The 24,598-nt window shown below is 48.7% G+C and overlaps 1 protein-coding gene across 2 annotated transcripts in view; it reads right to left on the reverse strand.

Moving 5' to 3' along the window:
• Window positions 1-24,598, reverse strand: part of MTCL2 (microtubule crosslinking factor 2) — a 75,689-nt gene that overhangs the window by 12,964 nt on the left and 38,127 nt on the right. Inside the window, exons 4-13 of one of the 2 annotated variants that reach the window (XM_070381695.1) lie at window positions 19,584-19,646; window positions 17,738-18,928; window positions 16,404-16,550; window positions 14,910-15,035; window positions 13,475-13,705; window positions 6,138-6,242; window positions 5,001-5,168; window positions 3,191-3,442; window positions 2,088-2,159; window positions 1,079-1,149 (exon numbers count right to left, since the gene is read on the reverse strand). In XM_070381695.1, the coding sequence (XP_070237796.1) occupies window positions 1,079-1,149; window positions 2,088-2,159; window positions 3,191-3,442; window positions 5,001-5,168; window positions 6,138-6,242; window positions 13,475-13,705; window positions 14,910-15,035; window positions 16,404-16,550; window positions 17,738-18,928; window positions 19,584-19,646 (2,426 nt within the window). The remainder of the gene's footprint in view (window positions 1-1,078; window positions 1,150-2,087; window positions 2,160-3,190; window positions 3,443-5,000; window positions 5,169-6,137; window positions 6,243-13,474; window positions 13,706-14,909; window positions 15,036-16,403; window positions 16,551-17,737; window positions 18,929-19,583; window positions 19,647-24,598) is intronic. The other variant, XM_070381696.1, reaches the window with a different exon arrangement.

Here is a 24,598-nt window from a genome sequence, read left to right on the forward strand (position 1 = left end):
GTGCCTTCCCTTTCCTGTCTCACTTCCAGACTTTTCCTGGAATCCCCTCCCAAATGTCCCATTTGCACTCAAATCCTTGCCTGAAGGCTTACTTTTGGGGGAGCCCAATCTAGGACTTCCCAGGTGGCTCAAACAGTAAAGAATCTGCCTGCAATGCAGGAGACCTAGGTTTGATCCCTGGGTTGGGAAGATCCCCTGGAGAAGGGAATGGCAACCCACTCCAGTATTCTTGCCTGGGGAATTCCATGGCCAGAGGAGCCTGGAAGGCTATAGTCCATGTGGTTGCAAAGAGTCAGACACAACTGAGTAACTAACAACAAATAATAACAGGATCTAGGACACCACTTAATCTCTGGCCCAGAGCTGGTGTGCGTGCTGTCTGATGACTGTAAGTGCCAGGCATACGTGACAGCACTGCACACGTCAGACCATTCAGTCCTCGGACAAGTCTAGGGGCCAGTTTCTGTTACCCCATAGGTAGAGATGGGAAGTACAGCACCAGGGCACAGAGCTAGAACCTGCAGTGCTGAAATTCAAATCTCACATCACAACTCCAGAGCCACCCTCCTTCCTGGGGCTCACCTGGCTTTGGGCTGCTCACATGGTGCCTGTGGGGTTCTGTTACCCCAACTCTCTTCATGGGTTTCCTAATGGTGGAGACATGGTCTTGAGAGCCCCGGGGGGTTCCCTGGCTATAGCACAGGGCTGGGCCCAGAGGATGATGCTCAGTACTACCAGGAATAGAGGTCCAGTAGGACTCTCCAAACTCCAGAGACAGGAAGAACCCCAAAAGGAGCTAAACAGTTTCTTTCTCAGCTAGGATATGCTGGAGCCCATTTTCCATGACTAGAATAAAAAAAAAAATCTCAGGCTAGCATTGCTATCACCCAAAGTTTTCCAGCTCCTAAGTGGCTGGGGTTCCATAAAAACATATCCCCATGTTCTCTCAATTCAGTGGAGGAGCAGTGCTGGGCACATGGAGCAAAGAAGAAAGGCAAAGTGGCAGGCCAGACCGCAGGCCGGGGGCGGGGCAGGGGGTGGGGCTGCGGACAGGGCAAGGGGAAGGGGCTGCCAGCACCTCTTTAAGCCGGTTCCCCCAAGCTCAGCTTCAGAAACAGCTTCTTTGTCATGGATCTTTTCACTGCGGGTCTGTCATGGAAGAGAGACAGGAAAGGGTCAGTCTGGCCACAATGTGGGAGCTGGCCCCAGCCCCTCTGCCTGAGTCTCCTCCTGTAGAGCAAGAGTATTGTTAGCACCGATCTAAAAGCCCATTGGTCAGTTTCTGGCTATAGTGCATCTAACCCCGCCCCCATAGGTATGTGATGCAAGCTTGGCCAATCCACAGTCCAAGGGAGAACCCAAGAGAGTCTATTTAGAACTTACTGTGAATGTAATGGCAGCAACAAAGCAACCAGTAGCCACTGCTCAGTTGAAGGTGAAAGCAGTGACCTGAGGTCTTGTTTGGGGTTTGCCCCACCCTCGTTCCAGAACCAAGACTTGCACCAGTTTTCTGACCCGGCATCACCAGCCCTCTTAAGGCCCTAATGAAATCCTCTCTTACTCCAGTTCCCCAGAATTGGCTTTTGCTGCAACCAAATCTAATTCACCACATCCTCAGGCTGTCATGAGCAAGGGCTTGTATGGTCACTGTTTCTTTACTCAGTGTGTTGCTATATGGACAGTGCCCCTGAGGTTCAGAAGCAAACTTCACTGATTAATCTCCAGAAGCTGGGCTGGGCTAAGGCAGAAAATATGACTTTATTTTACCAGTGAGGCAACTGGGGCCCAAAAAGACAGAGTGACTTGCCCAGGATCACAAAGCTCTTTTGGAGGCCCTGTTTTTGAGAAGAGCATAATTAAAACAGAGAGACACCTAACCTTTCTCCCCAGGCATGGAAGGATGGAGCTGGCAAGGAGGGGACCTTCACAGGTCTTAAGGCTGGAATCATGAAGTAGAGACCTCAGGATTGAGGAGCCCAAGGGGGTGAGGGTATGTGACCTACGGGACAGGATTAGCATCGTCCTGGTCACATTTCCCCCAAGCGAGGGATTTTGCAGTGTAACCAAGAGCCTGTCACCTCTCTCACCTCTTTCCAGCTGTTGTCCTGCTTCTCCAGATCTGAGTGCTTTAGGACCCAGGGGTCAGAAGCTTTCTGCAGCTGAACAAGAATAAAGAAGGTGGTCACTCACAGGCAAAGCTGGGGAGCCGGGCCCTGTTTTGTGCAGTGCCATTCCCCAGGCTCCACTCCGCAGCCCAGATGACCCAGGTCATGGGCTCGGAGCCACCTTCCAAATGGACAGCAGCTCTGAGCCAACAAAGTGGGTTTGGCAAATGATCATAAAACCAACCATTTATAGGCATCCTTATAAGTGTCATTATCTCAAATACAGTAATAGTTGTTATTACTATGTTAATTCACGCTGCAGTTCCTGGAACAGCTATGTCAGCCAGGCAGCAGCTGAATGACATTAAAGTGGTGTCTCCACACTAGGTATGCTAAGCAGCAATTAAACTGAATGGCATGGCTCTGCACTCTGTTGTGAACAGCTCTCTATGAAACAGGCAAAATGTAAATAATATATATATATATTATGATTCAATTAATGATAAAAAAAATCTGAATGTAAATTTAAACAGCAAGAAAGGGACGGAGTATGCTTTTGCAGTATTTGAGTCTTATATAAAGTCCTGATTTATACAACTGAAATAATAAACAAAGGAAAAAGTCACAGAGCTTGATAAGCGAGGCGCATGTTAACTGTAGTGAGGCTACAGTCAATGACTGTTTTTCCTATTTACCTCTTTTGGTCAGAGAACTCTAATTTTCATGAGGAACCAGCCTTGGTTCTTCCCTCTTGGTTCAAGGGTTTTGGTAGGCTCTAGATATGGACATATGACTCATACCTGGCTGATCAGAGCCGTGGAGAAAAAACTTTCTTCCCATTGCACATGCTAAGCTGTGAGGATGTGAACACAAAATTCAAAGAGGCCACATTGGAGGACATCTTGCTTTGGAATAAAACACACGGAAAGCAAGCCTATGAGACCAGCAGGAAGGAAGACCTGGTCCCTACCACGGTCTCTGAGCACACGGATCCAGCAGTACCTGAAGGAGTCTTCCCTCTGGTCTGTGCCCACAGCAACTCCCCACTTGTGGCTTAAGGCGGATGGGGCTGGGACAGGCCTCACCTGGCTCAGGCGATTCTGCAGCTCCTTTAGCTGCTGCTCCACCTGCTGCTTCTCACCCTGAAGCCGCTCCACCAGCTGCAGCTTCTCCTGGGCCCAGTTGTGCTCACTGATCTGCAGCTGCCGCGTCAGCTCCATGACCGCACTGTAGGACTCGGCCAGGAGGTGCTGCTGCTCCTCCCGCTCCCTCTGCAGGGCTGCCTTCCAGTCAGGCCCTGTCCGATCCCCAGCCCCCTTCCCAGCCTTCAGCTCCATCTGGGGAAGGAAGAGCAAACTGGGTAGCTGGCACTGGGAGGCCCCTTGCCGTCCCCTCCCATGATCTTCCCTCCAAGGCACCAGCAGAGGGTAGGCAAAGGGAGGAGGGTCCTCTCCTCGGAGGACCCCGTCACCCAGGAGCCGTCACTGACCCCTTCAGTTAGAACTAGTCTCTTCTCACAATCAAAGCTTGTGTGGCACAGTTTCTACACACCAAGCTCGGTGCTAAGGGCTTTTCAGGCATTATGTGTATCCTCAAGAAAACTCAGCAAGATAACTACCATTTTTGATATTTTTACCAAGGGGGAAGAGGTTCAGAGAGGTTACTCTTCCCAGGTGACATAGCTACACAATGGCAGAAGTTCCTAGTTATTGCTTCTCAGGATATTTCATCAACACTTACCAGGGTTTACAGTTAGTGGGAGATATGCACAGTCTAAACATAAAAAAAACGTGTGCAGGAATCACTCAAGAGTAATGGCTTTCCTGGTCCCAAGCTCGGGAGAGCGGGGAGCAGGAGGTAAAGATGCCATCTGAAGAATCAAGGCACCCCACACCCCAGGCTGTAGTCAGATTCCCATGGGGGAGGGGCCGCTGCAATGGCTGGGGTTTCGGGGCAGTATGAACAGTGGACACTGGAAAGTGCAGATGGGAAGGGAGCTGTGAGATCTGCAGGGAAGGTTGGGAGAACAGAATGGTGGCACCGGGAAGCCAGAAGTTTGAGAATTGGGAAGAAGCGGGGATCACGGTCATGAGAAGCCAGGAGGGCAAAGGTTTGGGGACTGAGGATCAGGTCTGCTGCTTACTAGCTGGGTGATCTTGGAGAAGAAACTGAACTCCTCTGTGCCTGTCTTGTCACTTGCCCAACAAAGATAGCCAGTGTACCCACCTCCAAGGGGCCCGTGACGCCTGGGAAGGCAGCCTGAAGCAGGGGCAGTGGGGAGGAAGCTGGGCCGTGCAGGCAGGATGGGGCTGGTAAGAGCACTCTGAGTGGGAGGAAGCCACCCTCACACTTCTCAGACCACAGTAGAGGGCAGCTAACTTGCTGCCAGGTGCACACAGCAGAGACTAAATACCCAGGGCTCCTGGTTAAGGGTTCTTTGATAATTTGGCTTGTAGAGAGGGGAGTCCCCCACTTTGAGTGGACGGAGCAAAACAGGGCCGGGTAGCAGAGAGTTAAGGGGACTTTACAAGGACAGCAAGCCACAGAAGTCTGGGTGTGAGGATGAAGATGCCGTCAGGTGCAGACAGGCATTTAAGTGTTCTGGCCTCACCTGTGAGCCTGTGGTGTGGGAAAGGTGCCCATGATGCCCCCAGGCTCCTTTGCCAACCCCTCACCTGCCTTTCCTAGCCCAGAGACCCCCAGCCTCCACTGCTTCTGGTATCCTTGCTGTGTGATCTAGTCAAGGCTCTTGCCTTCTCTGGGCCACAAAGTAAGTAAAGTGATTCCTATGCTTCTAGGAGCATGGCTTGCCATCCTGTTTCCCAGTCTGACAGCTGAGACCTTGGCAGAGACAGGAACGAGGAGAGGGATGTCTCTGACTGGTGAGACACTCACCAGGGCAGTATGGCTCTTGAGCTCCACCCGCTCTGTTTCCCAGGTGGCCTTGGCCTTGGCAAACTGTTGCTGAAGCTCAGTCAGACCTCGGCGTTCATCCCGGAGCAGCCAGCATAGCTCCTTCAGCGTCACCTTCATGTCGGCCAGTGTCTTGATGTACTCGTTGGGCTACAGATGGGGGCAAGGTCTCAGTCAGGAACTTTCAGAGCGGCAAGGAGGGGAGGCTGGACTGGGAACTCATCCAGAGTTCAGTCTGGGACTCTACCAGGCCTCAGATCATCTGCTGCTCTGGATCATCTCTTCATAAAACAGGCATAACAAGCCCAGCCCAGGCCCCCTCCAAGGCTTACACATGCCCCAGCTTCACATAAACACAAAATTCTGTAGTTACACCAATCATTCAGCCTAAAGCTGAGCTGGACCCTGGCTTCTCTGAGGCCCTGCAGCATCTAGGCCTGGGTCTTTCTCCCTGCATTCTCTGACCCACCAGGGGCCAGATGAGCATCTGAACCCTGGAGTCTACCTGACTATCTGACTTGGCCTAATCTTCTCTCCTGGGCACATGACCTGTTTCCCACCTATAACCCAGCTTAGTGTGGGTACCCCTGGGAGCCTGATCCCACTGCTCCACTACCCCCTTCCTTGATCTGAAAGTTCCTGATCCTAGGCCACAAGGCCTTTCTTCATACAACTCACTCCAGCCTGCTGTCCTTGACCCCACTACGAGCATCCCAAGCTGCAGCCAGTCTCAGAATACCTCGCCGCACCTCTGCATACACAGTTCTTTTGGCACAGAATGGCCTTTTCCTCATTCTTTATTAGGCAAGCTCCTATTCATCTTTCAAAACCTACCACCTAAAACCCCTTCTCTGTAATACCATCCCCTACGCGCTGAACAGAATTAACTGCTGTCTTACCTGTGACCCCACAATCCATCATCTGACTCTCTATCACTGCCCTGGAATGACTTACGTACCGCACAGTACTGAGCATCTGGGGCCAGTGACCAGGCAATGACCCTCTGGAGCTCTAGTCCCTGGTGGAGGACTGCCATCAGAGAAAGCAGCAAGACATGATCACTAAACAGACAGAGGAACAGACAGACAGGACAGGACTGGAAATGGGCTGAGAATTCACCGTGTTCTGGGTCCAGCTGTCCCCTGCACAAGTCTTGTTATCAGAATGCTGGGCATTCAGTTCCTCTTCCTCCATTAGCAGGTACAGCTCCTTCATGCTATTTACCTATTTTTTAAAAAACACACTGATCAGGGGGTGGCAGAGCATCATGCCTGAGGGTCTAACCTTCGGGTGGAGAGGATACAGACTAGTGACTCAGATAAAAAGGGGGCTGAAGAGACAGGCAGGAAGCAAGTATGAGGATTTATGGACCAAAGGCACCCCAGCTAGGCACTGATTTCCCAAAATTTAACTTTTACTCCTAAGCATCGTCCAGGCCAAGGAGCATAGCTAGAGAGTCAGGTCCTTCTGGCCCTCTCCCCTACCCCACAACCATCTCTTCTGCCCCAAGGACCATGAGACATCCCTGAGAACTACTCAGAAATAGCTCTGTTGTCAAAGGAGGCACAGTGATTGGATTAAAAGGTCCACAAGGCGCCCTCTTAACTATAGATAAGGGCAACCAGAGCTTTGGGTAGACAGACGGGGCCCTTCCTGGGGGCAGGGGTTGCTATTAATTGATTCTGGACAGGAGTCCAGAGTCAGTCCAGGAGACGAGGGCTAGTTCAAGAAGGGAGAGAAGGAGAAGAAGAGGGTGTTTATTTACTGTTCATTAATTCATTCATTTGACAATTTTTTTTTTTTAGCTGTGCCCGGCAGCATGTGGGATCTTAGTTCCCTGATCCAGGATCAAACCTGTGCCCCCTGTATTGACAGCATAAAGTTTTAACCACTGGACCACCAAGGAAGTCCCTTATTTGACAGATATTTATTGAATATCTGCCATGCACCAGGTCCTTGTTCAAAACTGGGGATATGTCAGTGGGCAAGACAAAAAACCCTGGTCCCCTTGAGCCTCCATTCCAGTAGCAATAAAACAAACAGATATGTGAAACACATGAAATGTCATTAAGTATATGAAATGTTCCATAATAATACGTGCTATGAAGAAGAGGAGAACCAGGAAAGGAGCCAGGATGTGCTCCACTGGGTGGTCAAGGAAGGCCTCAGGGAGGAGGTAGTATTTGGGCAAAGTTCTGAAGGAAGTAAAAGAATAAGTCACGTGAAGACCTGTGGGTTGAGAATTCCCGGGAACGACCACAGCAAATGCAAAGGCCCTGAGGTGGGAACATGTCTGTCTGAGGAAGAGCAAGAGAGCCAGGAAGTGAGAGGTACGGGGACCGAGACGGGTTGACCGGGTGTTGTAGGGACTTCCACTTCTACTCTGGGTGACGTGGGAGCCAGAGGAGGGCTGTGCTAAGGAGTGACACTGACCTGACTTCCAATTTTGTGAGATCACTCTGGCTGCTGTGTTGGGATACTTTATAGGACAGAAACAGAGCTCCACAGCACCAGGGGGGCACCATCCACGTGGAGTACACGCAGCCCGGTACCTGCCTGTTTCGAATAGAAGATGCGAGGTGGAAGGGCGCTAGGGCAACAACAGGAAGACCAGTCAGGAGGCTGCAGTGATAATCCAAGCAAGAAGTGATGATGGTTCAGATAGGAGGCTGCAGTGATAATCCAAGCAAGAAGTGATGATGGTTCAGATAGGAGGCTGCAGTGATAATCCAAGCAAGAGGTGATGATGGTTCAGATAGGAGGCTGCAGTGATAATCCAAGCAAGAAGTGATGATGGTTCAGATAGGAGGCTGCAGTGATAATCCAAGCAAGAAGTGATGATGGTTCAGATGGGGGTGGTGACAGGGCTGGGCAGTGCAGCTGGGGCAGATTCTGTAGATTCTAGATAGATTCACAATGTGCAGGAAAGGCCATGGAAGCCAAGTGCCTGGACAAGCTTTCCAAGGCAGTAGGCAAAGGTCAAAAGGAGAGATGCGGCCTGAGGGCTACAAACCCTGGCAACTGTGACCTTAAGGGGTCAGTTCAGGAAGAAAAGGAGGGTCCAGCCAAGGAGACTGAGAAGGAGCAACCAGTGAGGTGGAAAGAAAACCAAGAGAATATGGTGTCCTAAAAACCAAATGAAGACGTTTCCAGGGTCAGGGCAGGCACTGGGAAGTATGTGCGGGTAGAAGGGCCTATGTGAGAAAACACGCAGTTCCATCCTTGGTCACCAGTATCTAAACATACAAACTTAAACAAATGTATTTATTTGTTCATTTTATTTTGGCCACGCCGAGTCTTTGTTGCTGCATGTTCTCTAGTGGCAGTGAGCAGGGGCTACTCTCTGGTGGCGGTGCCTGAGTTTCTCGCTGCAGTGGCTTCTCTTGTCGAGGAGCCTAGGCTCCAGGGTGTGAGAGCTGCAGTAGTTGTGGCGCACAGGCTTAGCTGCCCCGTGGCACGTGGAATCTTCCTGGACCAGGGATCCCATGTCCTCTGCACTGGCAGGTGGATTCTTAACCACCGGATTACCAGGGCAGTCCAACATGCAGACTTTATTATCTGGATACACAGGTGCCCAATTCTTTCTCTGAAATTCTCTGAGGCCAGGTGTGCTTGGAATTCAGAATTAATCGGGATTTAGAAAGATAATACGGTACCCACACTGTATATTATATAACAGCCCCGTCTGGAGTGACACCCTGTGCTCACCAACACCAGTATTTCCCCTTCAAACATGTGAATACTAATGAAATGGGATAAATAAAGGTTTTGCTGCCAAATGAATATCAGGTCAACTTTTTCCATCTGAGTTAGACTCAACAAAACGGTTCTCAGAATTTCTGGATTTCCGAACTGAGGACAAGGAATCAAAGATCTTTATCTGTAGTAAAATGGGGACAGTACTTGTTTCCAAACCATAGGGTATGTGTAAAAGTGAAATGCAATTATCCACTGAGAGCATTTGACACAGCGCCCAGGACACTGTAAATACTCAGTATATGAGGGTTTATCATTCACATGAAGTGAAGTTGCTCAGTCGTGTCCGACTCTTTGCGACCCCATGGACTGCAGCCTACCAGGCTCCTCTGTCCATGGGATTTTCCAGGCAGTAGTACTGGAGTGGATTGCCATTTCCTTCTCCAGGGGATCTTCCTGACCCAGGGATTGAACCCGGGTCTCCCATATTGTAGACACACGCTTTACCGTCTGAGCCACCAGGGAAGTCATAACACAGTTTCAATTCTGCATACATGGACATATATGTTTCTTTCAAAGTATGACTATGCATCATTTGTTACTTGTACGCCTGGGCCCTGGGCCCATGCATCTGAGTGTGTGTGCACTCAGTTGTATCCAACTCTTTGCAACCCCAGGCGCTGTAGCTCGTCAGGCTCCTCTGTCCATGGAAGTTTCCAAGAAGACTGGAGTGGGTTGTCATTTCCTCCTCCAGAGGATCTTCCCAATCCAGGGATGGAACCCGAGTCTCTTGCATCTCCTGCGTTGGCAGATGGATTCTTCACGAACTGAGCTACCTGAGAAGCCCCTTATTTATATAGTTGTATGTATGCTATTATGCATTTGTGTATATATATTTTTATACACTGGGCTTTATATCATATTTTATATGTGTGTATATATACATATATTTTACAATATGGGTGGTTATGTTTATTTCTTATTAATTATGTCTATTTCTAGCCATTCCCATCTAGGGGATCTTCCTGACCCAAGGATTGAACTCGGGTCTCCTGCATTACAAGCAGATTCTTTACTCTCTGAGCCACCACGGAAGCCCCTACACTTATTTATTTATTTATGTCTATTTCAGTAAGTATGTATGTTTCTATTTATTATAGGTATATATATCATTTCATATTCTATGCTTATACCTTATTTTTCTCCTAAAGTAAGTTTCTGTTTCTCTCTGTTATCCCAGTACATTGAAATGGCTACAAAGATTTTCACCAAATACAGAGAATTTGCTTGCAACAAACTAATTTAAAATACAGGCTATATGGCCTGTAGACAATTCTGGGGGCAAAACATCTTCCCTAGCTGCCAAAACTGGGCTTCAGCTATGGAAAACAGTGTAGAGGTTTCCCCCAAATTTTTAAATAGAACTCCTATATGATCTAGCAATCCCACTTATGGGTATATATCCAAAGGAAATGAAAGTTGGATCTCTGTGTGTTCACTGGGGCATTATTCACAATAGCCAAGATATAGAGACAACCTAAGTGTCTGTCTATGAATGAAAGAGTAAAGCAAATGTGACATATGCACACAAGGAAATATTACTCAGTCTTATAAAAGAAGGAAATCCTACTATTTGTGATAATGTGGATGAACCTGGAAGACATTATGCTAAGCAAAATCAGCTAGAGACAGAAACACAAATACTACAAGATCTCACTTATATATGGAATCTGACAAACTCATATAAGCAGAGAGCAGAGTGGTGGTTGCCAGGGGCAGGCACAGAGAGGGATAAAGAGTTCATGAGTAAGAGTTTCAATTTTGTAAGATAGCTGGAGAGGGTGTGGAGAAAAGGGAACCCTCTTACACTGTTGGTGGGAATGCAAACTAGTACAGCCACTATGGAGAACAGTGTGGAGATTCCTTAAAAAACTGGAAATAGAACTGCCTTATGACCCTGCAATCCCACTGCTGGGCATACACACTGAGGAAACCAGAAGGGAAAGAGACACGTGTACCCCAGTGTTCATTGCAGCATTGTTTATAATAGCCAGGACATGGAAGCAACCTAGATGTCCATCCGCAGATGAATGGATAAGAAAGATGTGGTACATATACACAATGGAGTATTACTCAGCCATTAAAAAGAATACATTTGAATCAGTTCTAATGAGGTGGATGAAACTGAAGCCTATTATACACAGTGAAGTAAGCCAGAAAGAAAAACACCAATACAGTATACTAACGCATATATATGGAATTTAGAAAGATGGTAACAATAACCCTGTATATGGGACAGCAAAAGAGACACTGATGTATAGAACAGTCTTTTGGACTTTGTGGGAGAGGGAGAGGGTGGGATGATTTGGGAGAATGGCATTGAAACATGTATAATATCATATATGAAACGAGTCGCCAGTCCAGGTTCGATGCACAAAACTGGATGCTTGGGGCTGGTGCACTGGGATGACCCAGAGGGACGGTATGGGGAGGGAGGAAGGTTCAGGATGGGGAACACGTGTATACCTGTGGCAGATTCATGTTGATGTATGTCAAAACCAATACAATATTGTAAAGCTAAAAAATAAAATAGAATTTAAAAAAAAATGAAAAGGAAAGAAAAAAAAATTTGTAAGATAGAGTTCTGGATGGTGGTGATGGTTGCACAAGAATGTGAATTAATGCCACTGAATTGTAAACTTAAAAATGGTTAAAATTTATGTTATATATATTTTACTATAATTAAAAAAATAAATTAAAAAAATTATTTAAAAAAACAAACCACACTGGGCTCCATCCAGAGGCTTGTGTGGGACTTCCAAACAGGAGGGGTAGTCCTAAAGCAGACAGTGGTTTCAAATAGTAGTACCCAGGGGTGGGAGGGAGGCTCAAGAGGGAGAGGGCATGTGTATACTTATGCAGGATTCATGATGTTGTAAAACAGAAATTAATACAATATGGTAAAGCAATTATATTCCAATAAATAAATACATGGGTAAGATTAAAAAAAAAAAGTAGTAGCCTGGTGTCACAAAGAGTCATGCTCAAGGAGCAGCCATGCTGGGCTTTCAGGGTGCTTCTCATAGGGGCACCTTTGGGTCAGACATTCCTGGACAAGGGCAGCAGGGAGCATGTCCACTGAAACTGGTCAGCAACTCTCTCTCGAGGCCCTTCAGGAGTAAGTGGGTGGCCTGTGAGAAGAATCATGAGCTCTGCTGGGGGTAGGGGAGGGAATGCTTGCTACAGATTCAGGTCTAACCACCATCCCCTGCTATTGGGACATTTAGGCTACTCTAGGGGATCCCAGAGAGGGGAACACTGGGGTGGCCACTAGTCTCCATTGACTGTGGAATGAGTAGCTTGAATGAGAAGGGCAAAGCCTGGTCTAGACCAGAGGTATCTGTACTCAAAAGGCCAGGTGAGCAGTGCCAACTCAGGTGGATGTGGCAGGTATGACATCCTTACCTGTCCCCTTCTCCCAGTAATGTGAGCGCGCTGGCTGACTGTGACAGGAGGATGAGGATCTGAGGTCAAGGATCTGAGGTCAACCTGTAGCCGTCACAGGCTGAGGGACCAACGGGCCACGTGAGTCCTTCCCAACCTTCACACATTCCCAAAGCCCCACTTGTCCTATTTCCTGCCACACCCAAATACTACCTGGACTATCACTGATGCTTTTAAGTCAACCTACTCCTTCTAGTTAAAGAAATAAATGTAAAAAAGAAAGGTGAGGGACTCCTCTGTTGGTCCAGTGACTAACACTTCAAGCTCTCAATGCAGGGGGCCCGGGTTCGAGCCCTGGTCAGGGAATTAGATCCCACATGTTGCAACTAAAGATACTGCATGCCGCAACTAAGACTTGGCTCAGCCAAATAAATAAATATTTTTTAAATAAAATTAAAAAGGAAGTTGATATTATTACTAAAAATGGAGAGTCACTGTCCATTACCATTGTCAAAGATAACATTAGAAATAAATTAGGGGCTTCCCTGTTATCTCAGTAGTAAAGAATCTGCCTGTCAATGCAGGAGACATGGGTTCGATCCCTGATCTGGGAGGATTCTGTATGCCTATTAAGCAAAAGCCGGACACAAAAGACTAGACGTCTTTATATGAAGTTTTAGAACAGGCGAAATTAATCCATGGTGTTTATGAAGCCAGAACAGTGCTGACTGCTGGGATGGGCATATCACCTGGGGAACTGGGGAATGTTCTGGGGCACTGGAAATGTGCTCATTATAATCTGGGGGATGCTATACTGTGTATCTATGGGGTGTATACTATAAAACTTCATCAGCTGTACACGTAAGATGTGTGCATTTTACTGTATATAAATTACACCTTAAAAGATTACAAAAACATTAATATGTATCATATTTGCATATAATGCAAAAGCAACAAAACTAGATCATTAAATTCACCCAGATACGGTTGCCAGCTGAAGACTCAGGCTTGTTAAAGAGGGAAACCAAGGAATACCAGAGAGGTGGTAAAGACCTTCTGGCCCCCAAGGAGACTTCCTCCTGGCGAGTCTGGGACCAAGTCTTCACCACCTTATCCCCAGCACCTGCCACAGCACTCAGTGAAGAGCTGGCTCTCAACAAACTGATGCAAATGAGTGAACGAATGCTGGGATGGAAGCTGCAAGATGATGGCTCAGATCTGAGCCCCAGGGTTGTGTTGACCCAGCTGGGTGCCCCTTCCCCTCCTCTCTCTTCCACCCCATTCCCACCCCAGTCCCAGTCCCAGGGGAACCATACCTCAAGGAAGTCATCCCCCTCGCTGGGCAAAACCTTGCCCTGCCGCCAGCGCTTGAGGAACCACCTGAGCTTCATGAAGAGCAGGAGGAAGTTGTGCTTGAACTGCTGGGACTCCTGCACCAACATGTTCTTCTCCTGGCTCCAGAATTTCTGCTCCAGCCTCCGCTGTAGGCTCAGACTCTGGAGCTCAAACTCGCGCCGTAGGAGCGCCCTCTGCTGGTCCTCCTTCAGCTGCAAGAGGGACCAAAGCGTGAGCCACCCCAGCTGTCTTGGGGACCCCGATTCTTCCCATTCCAGGCCTCAGATAAAGGCAGAAATTATATGTGGTGCCTAGTGGTGACCCTGCTGGGGATTCTATCACTAGCAGTTCATTCTGTTGAAACAAACACCTCCCTCTGCCACTCCAGGGAAAGGAAACTCATAAAAACAGCAGCAATCACAGTAGAAACACTGGGATCTGAACCCGCTCTGTCTGATTATAAAAACACTGGCTTTATCTAATGAGCCCAGGTGGGCTTCCCTGGTGGCTCAGATGGTAAAGAATCTGCCTGCAATGCAGAAGACCCAGGTTCAATGCCTGGGTCAGGAAGATCCCCTGGACAAGGGAATGACTACCCACTTCAGTATTCTTGCCTGGAGAATCCCATGGACAGAGGAGCCTGGCAGGCTACAGTCCATGGGTGGCAAAGAGTCGGAAAAGATTGAGCGACTAACACTTTCACTTTTTCACAATGAGCTTGTACCAGGCACCAGTGTTTCACGTGGACTCTCACATTTAATGAGACACCTGGGAGGGTGAGTGATGATGGCAGGGAGGGGTGACCCAACATGCAAAACAAAGGCCATGCTTGGGGTGAGGAAGGCTGACATGAATACCCTAGGAAGCAACGAGGTATCATGGATCAGAGGGAGCCGATAACCTGGATTAGAATCCCAGCTCCACCTCACCCTGCAAGTGGAGTCCTGGACAAAGCACTTCAGCCCTCTGGGCATCAGTTTTTCCAGGTGTAAAAGGGGGACACCTCACAGGGGAAAACATGAGGATTAAAGGACATGATGTGTGGAAAGTGCATTGCAATCCTGACATAGAGTAAGGGCTTCATAAATGATTTCTACTAGCAGAACTACCATTTTGATTACCAACTAGGGCTATGGACTTTCTAATGCAGAACTTCAGCTCTGAGCGGGGCAATACTTCATAGATGGGACACAGAGGCCCCAAAAGGAGACAGGATGGGCCTCAGGTCATACAGTCCATGACAAGCCCGGGATTCCAGCCCAGCACAGTTAATGCATAAGTACCAGTGCAGCACGCGTGCAAAGACACAGGTTGCCCCTCACATGCTTGCCTCTGAAAACCCAAGGACCGCCAGGGTCTCCGCCCTCAGTTCAGGGAAGAGAGGCTGCAGGAGGTGCGGGATAGGACCCCACCCACCTGCACCACTTTCTGATTGAAGCTTTCGGCCTCCTCCTTCCGGAGCTGCCGCTCCTGGGAGAGCTGCTCTTGCAGGCCCCGGAGGCTGTCGTGGGCCTCGGCCAGCACCAGCTGCAGCTCCTTGATCTGGGGTCGAGATGAGGGACACAGATGAGGAGCAGGGAGAGAGCAGAAGGGCAGAAACTGCAGTCAAAGGATGATGGTCAGAGGGGATCGAGACAGCAGGAAGTCAGACCCAAGCTATCCTTCACGTATACTCCAGGCATGACGGCAGGTCCCTACTTCAGTGGGTTGTCATGAAGATGAAATGAAACAGTGCACATCAAATCTAGCTATTATTAGAATTTTAACTTGATACTTTCTGGTGAAAATTTATTTGAGGAAAATGATATACTATGAAAACTAAGTGAATTCACAAAAATGTTCATCTCATTGTTTATAACTGTAATAATTTACAAACAGCTTAGGTAAGTCAGGGATCAAACATATGTGTTTAATGGGTCTATACTTATGTAAAAATCCATTCAACTGTACACTTAAGGATAGTGCCCTTGGTAATTCCCTGGTGGTCCAGTGGTTAGGACAACGTGCTTTCACCGCCGAATGCGCAGGTCAGGGAACTAAGATCCCACAAGCTGAGAGGTGTGGCCAAAAAACCAAAAAGGATAGTGCCCTTTACTATATGTATATTTTTACGCTATATTTCAATAACAAGTTAAACAGACTAAACATTCACGGTAGTTAACTATGTGTTAATCTTGTGATCTTGATTTTCTTTTTCCATCCTTATGCTATGCTATTTAGGGATTCTAATTATTTGCTGTTTATAATATAAGAAACTCCTATGAAAAAGACAATAAAACTCTACATTTTCAGGAGAAATTCTGTTTATAAGGATTTGGAGCTAAACAGGCAAAACAAATCTATCTGGTTAGAAGTCAGGATGTGACTAAATGGGGACTAGAAGGGAAGCTTCCAGGGACAGGTCATGGGTTATTCATTGATCTGCTTGCTGATTACACAGCAGTGTGCAGCTTACTAAAATTACTTGAGGACTTTCCAGGTGGTCCCGAGGTTAAGACTCTGCACTCTCAATGCAGAGGGCCCCGGGTTCTGAGGTCCGTAGCCTAGACTTTGTGCTCTGCAACGAGAGAAGCCACCGCAAGACGCCTGCACACGGCAAGGAAGAGTAGCCCCTGCCTGCTGCAACAAGAGAAAGCCGGCAGCAACGAAGATCCAGTGCAGCCAAAAATAAATTAAAAAAAAAAAACTTCCTCAGATGAGTTTATAAACTTCCTGTCATCAGGTCCTGAGAATGGCCCAAACTTCCTTGTTTCTCATCTAGCCCTTGTTGCCAGGAAGCTTGCAACCAAAGGAAACACTCAGAATCCATATCAACACCGGCTAAGATTCTCCACAGGTCACTCTGTTCTTGAGTCACCTCAGCCACTCTCCTCCTACCCCTCGCCCCTTCTTGTGTGGGCCCAGGCCCACCTCAGAGGCGTAGGAATCATTGTCCTCAGCTCGGTAAGGCCTGAAGCTCCGGCTAGGGTCGGACTTGGAGTCCAAGTCGCTGGTGTGGAAGGCCTCTCGTATCCTGGGCTCCCATTCTGGCAGGTCCCTGAGGTCAGGAGGCTGCACCTAGAGGCACAAGCAGAGGAAACTAAAGGTGACCCCGAGAGGGGCACATGGGGGGCCAGAAACAGCGCCCACTCCAGGCCCCCGGCTCTGTGGGAGCCTCTGACCGGGCACCTGAGGGCAGGGACCTAAGTGGACTCACCTCCGGTGGTTGGCGCACTGCAACTTCTCCATGAATTTTTTTTGTTTTTGTTTTTTTTAAATGAATTAACTTTATTTGACTGTGTCAGGTCTTAGGGGCTTCCCAGGTGCTGCTAGTGGGAAAGAGCCCACCTGCCAATGCAGGAGATAAAAGAGACTCAGGTGGGAAAGATCCCTTGGAGGAAGGCATGGCAACCCATTCCAGTATGCTTGCCTGGAGAATCCCATGGACAGAGGAGCCTGTATCTATCAATGGTGAACGACTAAAGGAACTGTGGTATATTCACTCCATGAGGTCATATCTGGTCCGGAGAACACTTGGAACTACTTCTACCTGAGACAGCAAACGTAATGGTGAGTGAAAGAAGTCAGGCGCAGGTGAGTGTGTTCTGTGTGATCCAATTTATGCAAAGTTCAAAGACAGAACTGAATTGAGAGAAGGGTTACCTTGGGAGTGGGGACAGTGGCTAACAGGGGACCTGAGGAGGGGCTGCTGGGGTTCTTGTCATCTTGATGATGACATGGGTGTGCTCACCTTGGGGAAATTCATTAAGCTGCACATTTGTGTTTTGTGTGTGTCTCTGTACGATATGGTTCAGTAAAAGGTTTATATATGTGTGTGTGTGTGTGTGTGTATACACACAAATATATAAAAAGTAATAGGGGAGTTCCCAGGTGGTCCAGTGGTTAAGGGGCTTCCCAGTGGTGTTAGTGGTGAAGAACCAGCCTGCCAATGCAGGAGACTTAAGAGAGACCAGTTCGATCCCTGGGCTGGGAAGATGCCCTGGAGGAGGCCGTGGCAACCTACTCCAGTATTCTTGCCTGGAGAATCCCAGGGACAGAGGAGCCTGGTGGGCCACAGTCCATGGGGTCGCAGAGGGTCGGGCATGACTGAAGCGACTTAGCACTGCACAGCCAGTGGTTAAGACTTCACACGCATCCATTGCAGGGGGCGTGGGTTCGATCTCTGATTGGAGAAGTTTTGCCTGCTGCACAGTGCGGCCAGGCGAAAAAAAAAAGCAATAGGGCCCTTGCCTGGGACGTCTTACCTGGAAGTCTGAGCCAAGGTCTTTGGCCAGAAGAATCTCCTTGGAGGGCCCCTGGGAGCTCAAGGCAGGCAGTGTGGAGAAGGGCTCCGGAGGCTCCTTGACGGGGCCCCCGAGGACCGAGTCTGCCTTCCTCGTGAAGGCGTTGAGCTCCTGCTGGAGCAGGCTCAGCCGCACCAGGAGAGCATGCATCAGCTTGGCGTCCCTGGGGCCCTCGCTATTGTTGTCTGGGGCCTCGTGCAGCCGGAAGTCGGCGCACTCGTTGTCCAGATAGGGGCGTAGGCCGGCAGAGAAGCCGTTGGCGTCGGCCACCAGGACGTCGATGGCCTTGCTGACCAGGACGGCCTGCTCCCTCAGCCCCGGCAGGGCCTCGGCCTCCCGGGCCCGGCAGAGCCGAGCGGCCCCGGGCCCCGGGGCCTCAGCCAGGGAAGCTGGCACGCACTGGGCGGAGTCGCCAGCCTCAGCGTCCGTCTCCAGCATGGGCCGCGTGCTCTGGCAGGAAGCCAGGTCACAGCGCTGGAGGTTGGAGAGGAGCACGCGGTTCTCATACTGCAGCTTCTTGACCTTGCCGCTGAGTTCGCCGATCTGCAGCTTGGCGGCCGCCAGCTCCTCCTGCGAGGGCTCGCTGAGCACCGAGCAGCTATCCTCCGACAGCGTCACGTCCAGCTCGTGCTCCGAGCGGTACTTGGCCAGCTCGCTCAGCAGCAGCTTGTTCTGGTCCTCCAGCTCCGCGGAGGAGCGCCGCAGCAGCTCGGCTTCCTCCTCCACGAACTGCAGGTGTCGACGCAGCTCCACCAGGCTCTCCCCGCACTCGCCACCGCCCAGCGCAGAGAAGGCCAGGCGAGCCTCGGGGCCCCCGCAGCCACCGCCGCCGCCGTGATCCTTCATGTCGTCCATCTCGGCCCGCAGGCCGCGGTTCTCCACCTCCAGCTCCACAATGCGGCGGCTCAGCAGGTTGGCTTCCTCCTCGACCAGCTTCAGATGCACCTTGAGCTCCGTCTCCCGTGAGTGGGGGGCGTCCGCCAGCTCCTCCGCCGACAGGGCACCGTCTAGGTCCCCGTAGAGCGAGCGGTACTTGAGCAGCTCCTCCTTCATGCCGTCGTTCTCCTTGGCCAGCTTGGTGAGCTTCTTGCACATGAGCGCCGACTCTTCCTTTGCAAAATGCAGCTGGCACTTCAGGTCCGCGCTGTCCTCCTGGGGCCGGAGGGGGAACAGGGAATAGGCAGGAGCCAGGAAAGTTAGTGTTGGGAGGCTCAGCCACACCGTTTCGGGAGCTCTAACTACTAGGTGCTGGGAAGAGAGTCTTGACACTTAAGGCGCTGGGGGTCCAGAGAGGAGGCAGAGAGGCGGACGCAGCACACAAATGGGGCACACATATAGCCTGAGGAGTCCAGGAGGGCTTCCTGGAGTAAGTGACATTCTGTCAGTGTGACTGTTGCTGCTAGTACTACTACCATTGCTACTGCAGTTTTCTCATCTGTAAAATGGGGCAATAACGCCGCCCCCAACAGACCATGAAGAAAATTAAAGGAGACAATATATAAAAAGTGCCTGACACCCTGATCATCCAGAACCACTTGAGACTAACTGTATTCTGTGCCTGACCTGTGCTACAGACAGCACTATACAGAGCAGAGCATGTGAGAACCACGGGTTCAGGGCGTAGTTTGGAGAAGTAAAGCTGGCATCAAAGCTAAGAAAATGAACAAGGGGAGGACGGAGTAGAAACAGGGGAGGGGTGGACACCTCTGGGGACTCCTCAGGCCACTTGTTAAGCCAGGAGCCTTCAGACTAAAACCTGCCACTTGGGGTTATGCTGCCTGCGGCTGTGGAGGCTGACCAGAAGTACCTGCACCGAAGACTTCTTGTCCGTCTTCCCCAGGGAGCGCGTTCCTCTTTTCTTCAAGGAGTGCTGGAGGAGGATTAAAAAGAAATTGAACTGAAAGCTCACAAGGGTGATGCACATCCAAGAGCAGTCGTGGTAGCCAGGGTTCTGCTGAGAAATGCTGCCCTCCCCAGCCAGCCCAGCCCAGCCATGGCCAGCCTTGAGCAGCACCAACTGCTGAGTTAGAGGAGTCTTAAGACCACCGAGAGACTGCAAATGGAGAGCCAGGTCAGTACTTAAGACGATTCTGAACCCACCTGCCCAGGGTTCCTCCCCTCTCTCCCACCCCAGAATTGTGATCTAATCGGCTTGAGCCCAAGACCTGGAAAATCTGGGTTTCCAATCTTGTTTGTCTTTCATTCATTCACCAAAGACTCCCTGAGCACCCATCATGTGCCAGGCAGAGTAAGGCATGGAGAATACAGCAGGGACCATGACAGACAGGTACCAGGGGGATATTGGAGTGTTATGCCCAGATCCTCCCCTTAGTACTAGAACATTCCTCTAGTCCCCCTTCCAGCGATGGTCACTGGCTGAGGGCAATTACCTCAACCAAGGTCTTGTGCCCTCCCTGTGGGGGCAAGGGGGGCAATGGGGGGAAGCCACATTCAATGACTAGTCCATGCCCTCTTCCCACACCAGCTCTGGAGCTCCCCATTGGATCAGCTGAGGCCATGAGTATGAATGCTCCGCAACTCAGCTTCTCCTGCTGCCTCCATCTCTGATGGCGTTATTCCAGGAGGACGCTTCCATAAGCCTCTGCATGCAAATCTCCATCTCAGGGGGAATCCTGAGCTCAAGGAACCGGCATTGTAGTGAGAACTTTAATTCAGAGTGGATATTAGTAAACAGTAATATTTCTCTTATATTAAGTGAAATAAATCAGACAGGGAAAGACAAATACTGTATGATATCACTTTTACATGGAACTCCAGGTGGCTTCCCTGGTGGCTCAGATGGTAAAGAAGCTGCCTGCAATGTGGGAGACCAGGGTGTCATCCCTGGGTCGGGAAGATCCCCTGGAGAAGGGAACGGTAACCTGCTCCAGTATTCTTGCCTGGAGAATTCCATGGGCAGAGGAGCCTGGCTACAGTCCATGGGATCGCAAAGAGTTGGACACAACTGAGTGACTAACACACATTAATAAACAAAATGAATATGGTAAAACAAATCATAATTATATAAGAGGCTTAGAAATGATGAGGAACTGATCTTTTTTTTACAATGTAAATGGTAGGTTTTCATGCAGATAGGCTCTGATAATCATCATGATTCAAAAACACAGAAGCAGGGATTTTCCTGGTGGTCCAGTGGTTAAGATTCCATGCTCCCAGTGCAGGGGCGAGGGTTCTATCCCTGGTTGGGGGAACTAGGATCTCACAGGCTGCACAATGAGGCCAAAAAAAAAAAAACACAAAAATACAGAAGCAATAGGGGAAGAAATTGATACATTTGATTAGATAAGCAAATTCTATCTGGGGCAAAGAAATGCTCTAAGAAAAGTAAAAATATAAATGACTAACTGGGAAAAAATATTTGCAGTGTATGACACTGACAAATGGTTAATATCCTAAATACATAAAGAGAGTCACAAGATAAAGTCCAACAAACCTACAGAGAAATGGGCTAGAGAGATGAAAACCAGTTCACAGGCAAAGAGTGGTAAATAGCTCCAACCATAGGAAGATGGTTCCCTATTCATGGAAGAGAAATGCAAATTAAAACTACACTGAGATACAATTTCTCACCTATCAGATTGGCAAAAATCCAAACATCTGACAACACATTCTATTGATGAGGCGATGGAAAAACAGGAACACTCAATATCAGTGGCAAGAATGCAAAATAGCACAAGTTCTATAGAGGGGAATTTGAGGAATTGTTACAATCATCTTTTCTGAAGCTTCTCAGCATTTAAAAAAGTCACTCAGAGGCATGAGTCCATTGACCACGTCTTCCCTTGAGAGGAGTAAGTATTTCACTTAGTGGAGTATAAAACCACTTTGGGGTTGCATTTGACTTTTCAAGTCGGGCAGGTAATCTTTGAGCATGCTTCCAAGTAGTTTGAATACATGTGCTTCCTGTCCACCACCTCTCACACCCCACCCCTGTAGGTGAGAACCAAGCCTCCTCTTTACTGAAGGCAAGAGAGAGGTCCCACAGCAAAACCAGAGACCAGTTCTGGACAGAACTCTTGCTCTAGCTCCAAAAACTGGAAGGAGAAAATGTATCTTCTTCAACAGAGGCCAGGGCGGACCCAGCACAGTGGCTCTCAACCTGAGGGCAAATCAGAATTACCTAGAGGAAATTTTAAAAAGTGATACCCAAGATCCCAGCCCCAGAGATTCTCACATCATTGGTCTGAGTAGGTCCCAGGCATCAGTATTTTTAAATAGCTTCCCAGGTGATTCTAATGTGCAGCTAAGGTTGGAACTACAGAGCTAGGGAGGAAGATGAACCCGAGACAGGCTCTTAAGTTTATCTTAAAGCCCAATCAAATTCTAAAGAGACCTTTTGAAATGTAAATGAGGCAGGAAGGCAGAGGCTGATATTTCAGACGCTGGGTGCCAAGAGCAGGAAGGCAGTATTTGAGAAGGGCTGATGGGGGAATCTTTCAAAAGCTAGGAGGTAAGAGTAGGGAAGGTGGGTGAGGGTCACAAAACAAGTCTTTCCACAAAGAGCTCCTCCCACAAAAGAGGTCTGGGAAGGGGATGCTCAGAGAGAGACCCCCTCCCGCAGTGGTGAGGTGCGGGGTCTGGAGTCAGACGGTCAGGGTTGCAGATCTGGGCCTGCCTATCGCAAGTGTATTGGGCTTCGCTGGTAGCTCAGATGGGAAAGAATCTGCCCGCAATGCGGGAGACCCGGGTTTGGTCCCTGTGTCAGGAAGATCTCCTGGAGCAGGAAATGGCCACCCACTCCAGTGTTCTTGCCTGGAAAATCCCATGGACAGAGGAGCCTGGTGGGCTATAGTCCATGGGGTTGCAAAGAGTCAGACAGAACTGAGCACAGAACACTTTCACATCACAAGCTGATGGGTGGGTCCGGGAACTCAGGTGGGACGCCTGGGTGAACCACTTCCTCTCCCAGAAACTCCACTCCATCATCTACAAAACTGAGCTACAGATTAAATGACTACTGCAGACCTCCTGGAGGAGGCAAGTGGGTGACAGGAAGGGGAGCCAGGGGTTCCCAGAGGCACTGAGAGGTCCCAGCCATCACATATAAAGGACTGAGATGATACAAAACCTGAAGTCATTAAAAAGGGCAGTGGGAGAGTGAAATTCACTGACATGATAAACTCTGAGACAGAAGGAAGGAAACTGTAAAACAAAACCTGCAACCCAAACGTCCACCAACTGATGAATGGATAATAAAACATGGTATATCCACCCAGGGGAATATTCGTCAGCCATGGGAAAGAATGACGTCCTGATCGATGTTACAACATGCTTGGAAACACTGTGCTGAGTAAAGGAAGCCTGTCACAGGAGGACACATCGCATATGATTCCATTTACATGAAAAGTCCAGGAGAGGCAAATCCACAAAGGCCAAAAGTAGATTAGTGGTTGCCAGGGAGGAAGAGGGAGTGGGGAGTGACTCGATGGCTTGAGGTTTCTTTCTAGGGCGATGAAGATGTTCTGGAATTAGAGAGCCGTGATGGCTGTGCAACTCTGAGTACTCTAAAAACCACTGAACTCTACCCTTTAAAAAAGACAACCTTTATGGTAAATGAATTATATCTCAAGAAAGCTGTTATTTAAGACAAGCTAGAGGGGGGCTTCCCTGATGGCTCAGTGGATAAGAATCCACCTCCCTATGCAGGAGACACAGGTTTGATGCCTGATCTGGGAAGATCCCACAGGCCGTGAGGCAACAAAGTGGCTGCACCAGAACTATTGAGGCTGGGCTCTACAGCCGGGGAGCTGCAACTACGGAGCCCATGCACTGCAGCTGCTGAAGCCCGCACACGCTAGAGCCTGTGCACCGCAACAAGAGAAGCCACTGTAACGAGAAGCCCACGCACCACAGCTAGAGAGGAGCCCAAGTACCAACAAAAACCCAGCACAGCCAAAAATAAATACATAAATAAAATGATTTTTTAAAAAAACTAGAACGTGTTACATCTTTATAAAAATAAGACACGTGTGTGCATGCATGCATGTGGGTATACGTGTGTGTGTGTGCATGGTGGGGGATATGATTTAAAGAATATACACCCAGTTGAAAACAAGGAGAGTACAGAGAGCTTGCACTTCTCACCTTTCTAACCCCACATGTTTTTGAGAGGAGTGAAGACATAGTCCACCAGTGTTTTCTCCTTAAAGTTTTTTAAAAATTACATAATTTTTAAAAAGTAAATTAATACATAAAGCTATATTCTCACTGTAAATCTATACTATGCTGACAAAGCAGGAGTCCCCCTGTTTATACCCTCACCCAATCTCCTGAGGGTGACCACAGCCAAAGGTTGGCTGGAGCTCCTTCTAGACCTCTGGCTCTGTGTTTAAAATACTGAAATAGATGGTGTTCTTTTAGACTTTTTTCCTTCCTATGTTTACTTGGCTCTGTGATCTTTGATTTTTATAATAAGCACCTTAAGCAGAAGAAAACCCCTAAACATCCAGCATTTAAAAAGACAGCCTGTGTTCATGCTACATTATCATGTATGTTACAGAAACTGTGCTTATAACATAATCCCATCTTTATTTTGAAAAATACATACAGAAACAACTATACATTGTAAAGCATAAAGGCCTGAAAAGGCACAAACTAAAACCATGGGTTAGGCTGAAGCAGGCATCGAATTGAGGGAAGTGGTTAGGGGAGGCTTTCTTCTTTTATGTATGGTTTTTATCATTTCTTATATTTTGGAGAGCACACTCACATTCATTTAACTTCAAAAAAATCCAAAAGGGAATACAGTTCAGTTCAGTTCAGCTGTTCAGCCGTGTCTGACTCTTTGCGACCCCATGGACC

This window comes from Bos mutus, chromosome 13 (assembly GCF_027580195.1).
Source record: "Bos mutus isolate GX-2022 chromosome 13, NWIPB_WYAK_1.1, whole genome shotgun sequence".
Taxonomy (NCBI): Eukaryota; Metazoa; Chordata; class Mammalia; order Artiodactyla; family Bovidae; genus Bos; species Bos mutus.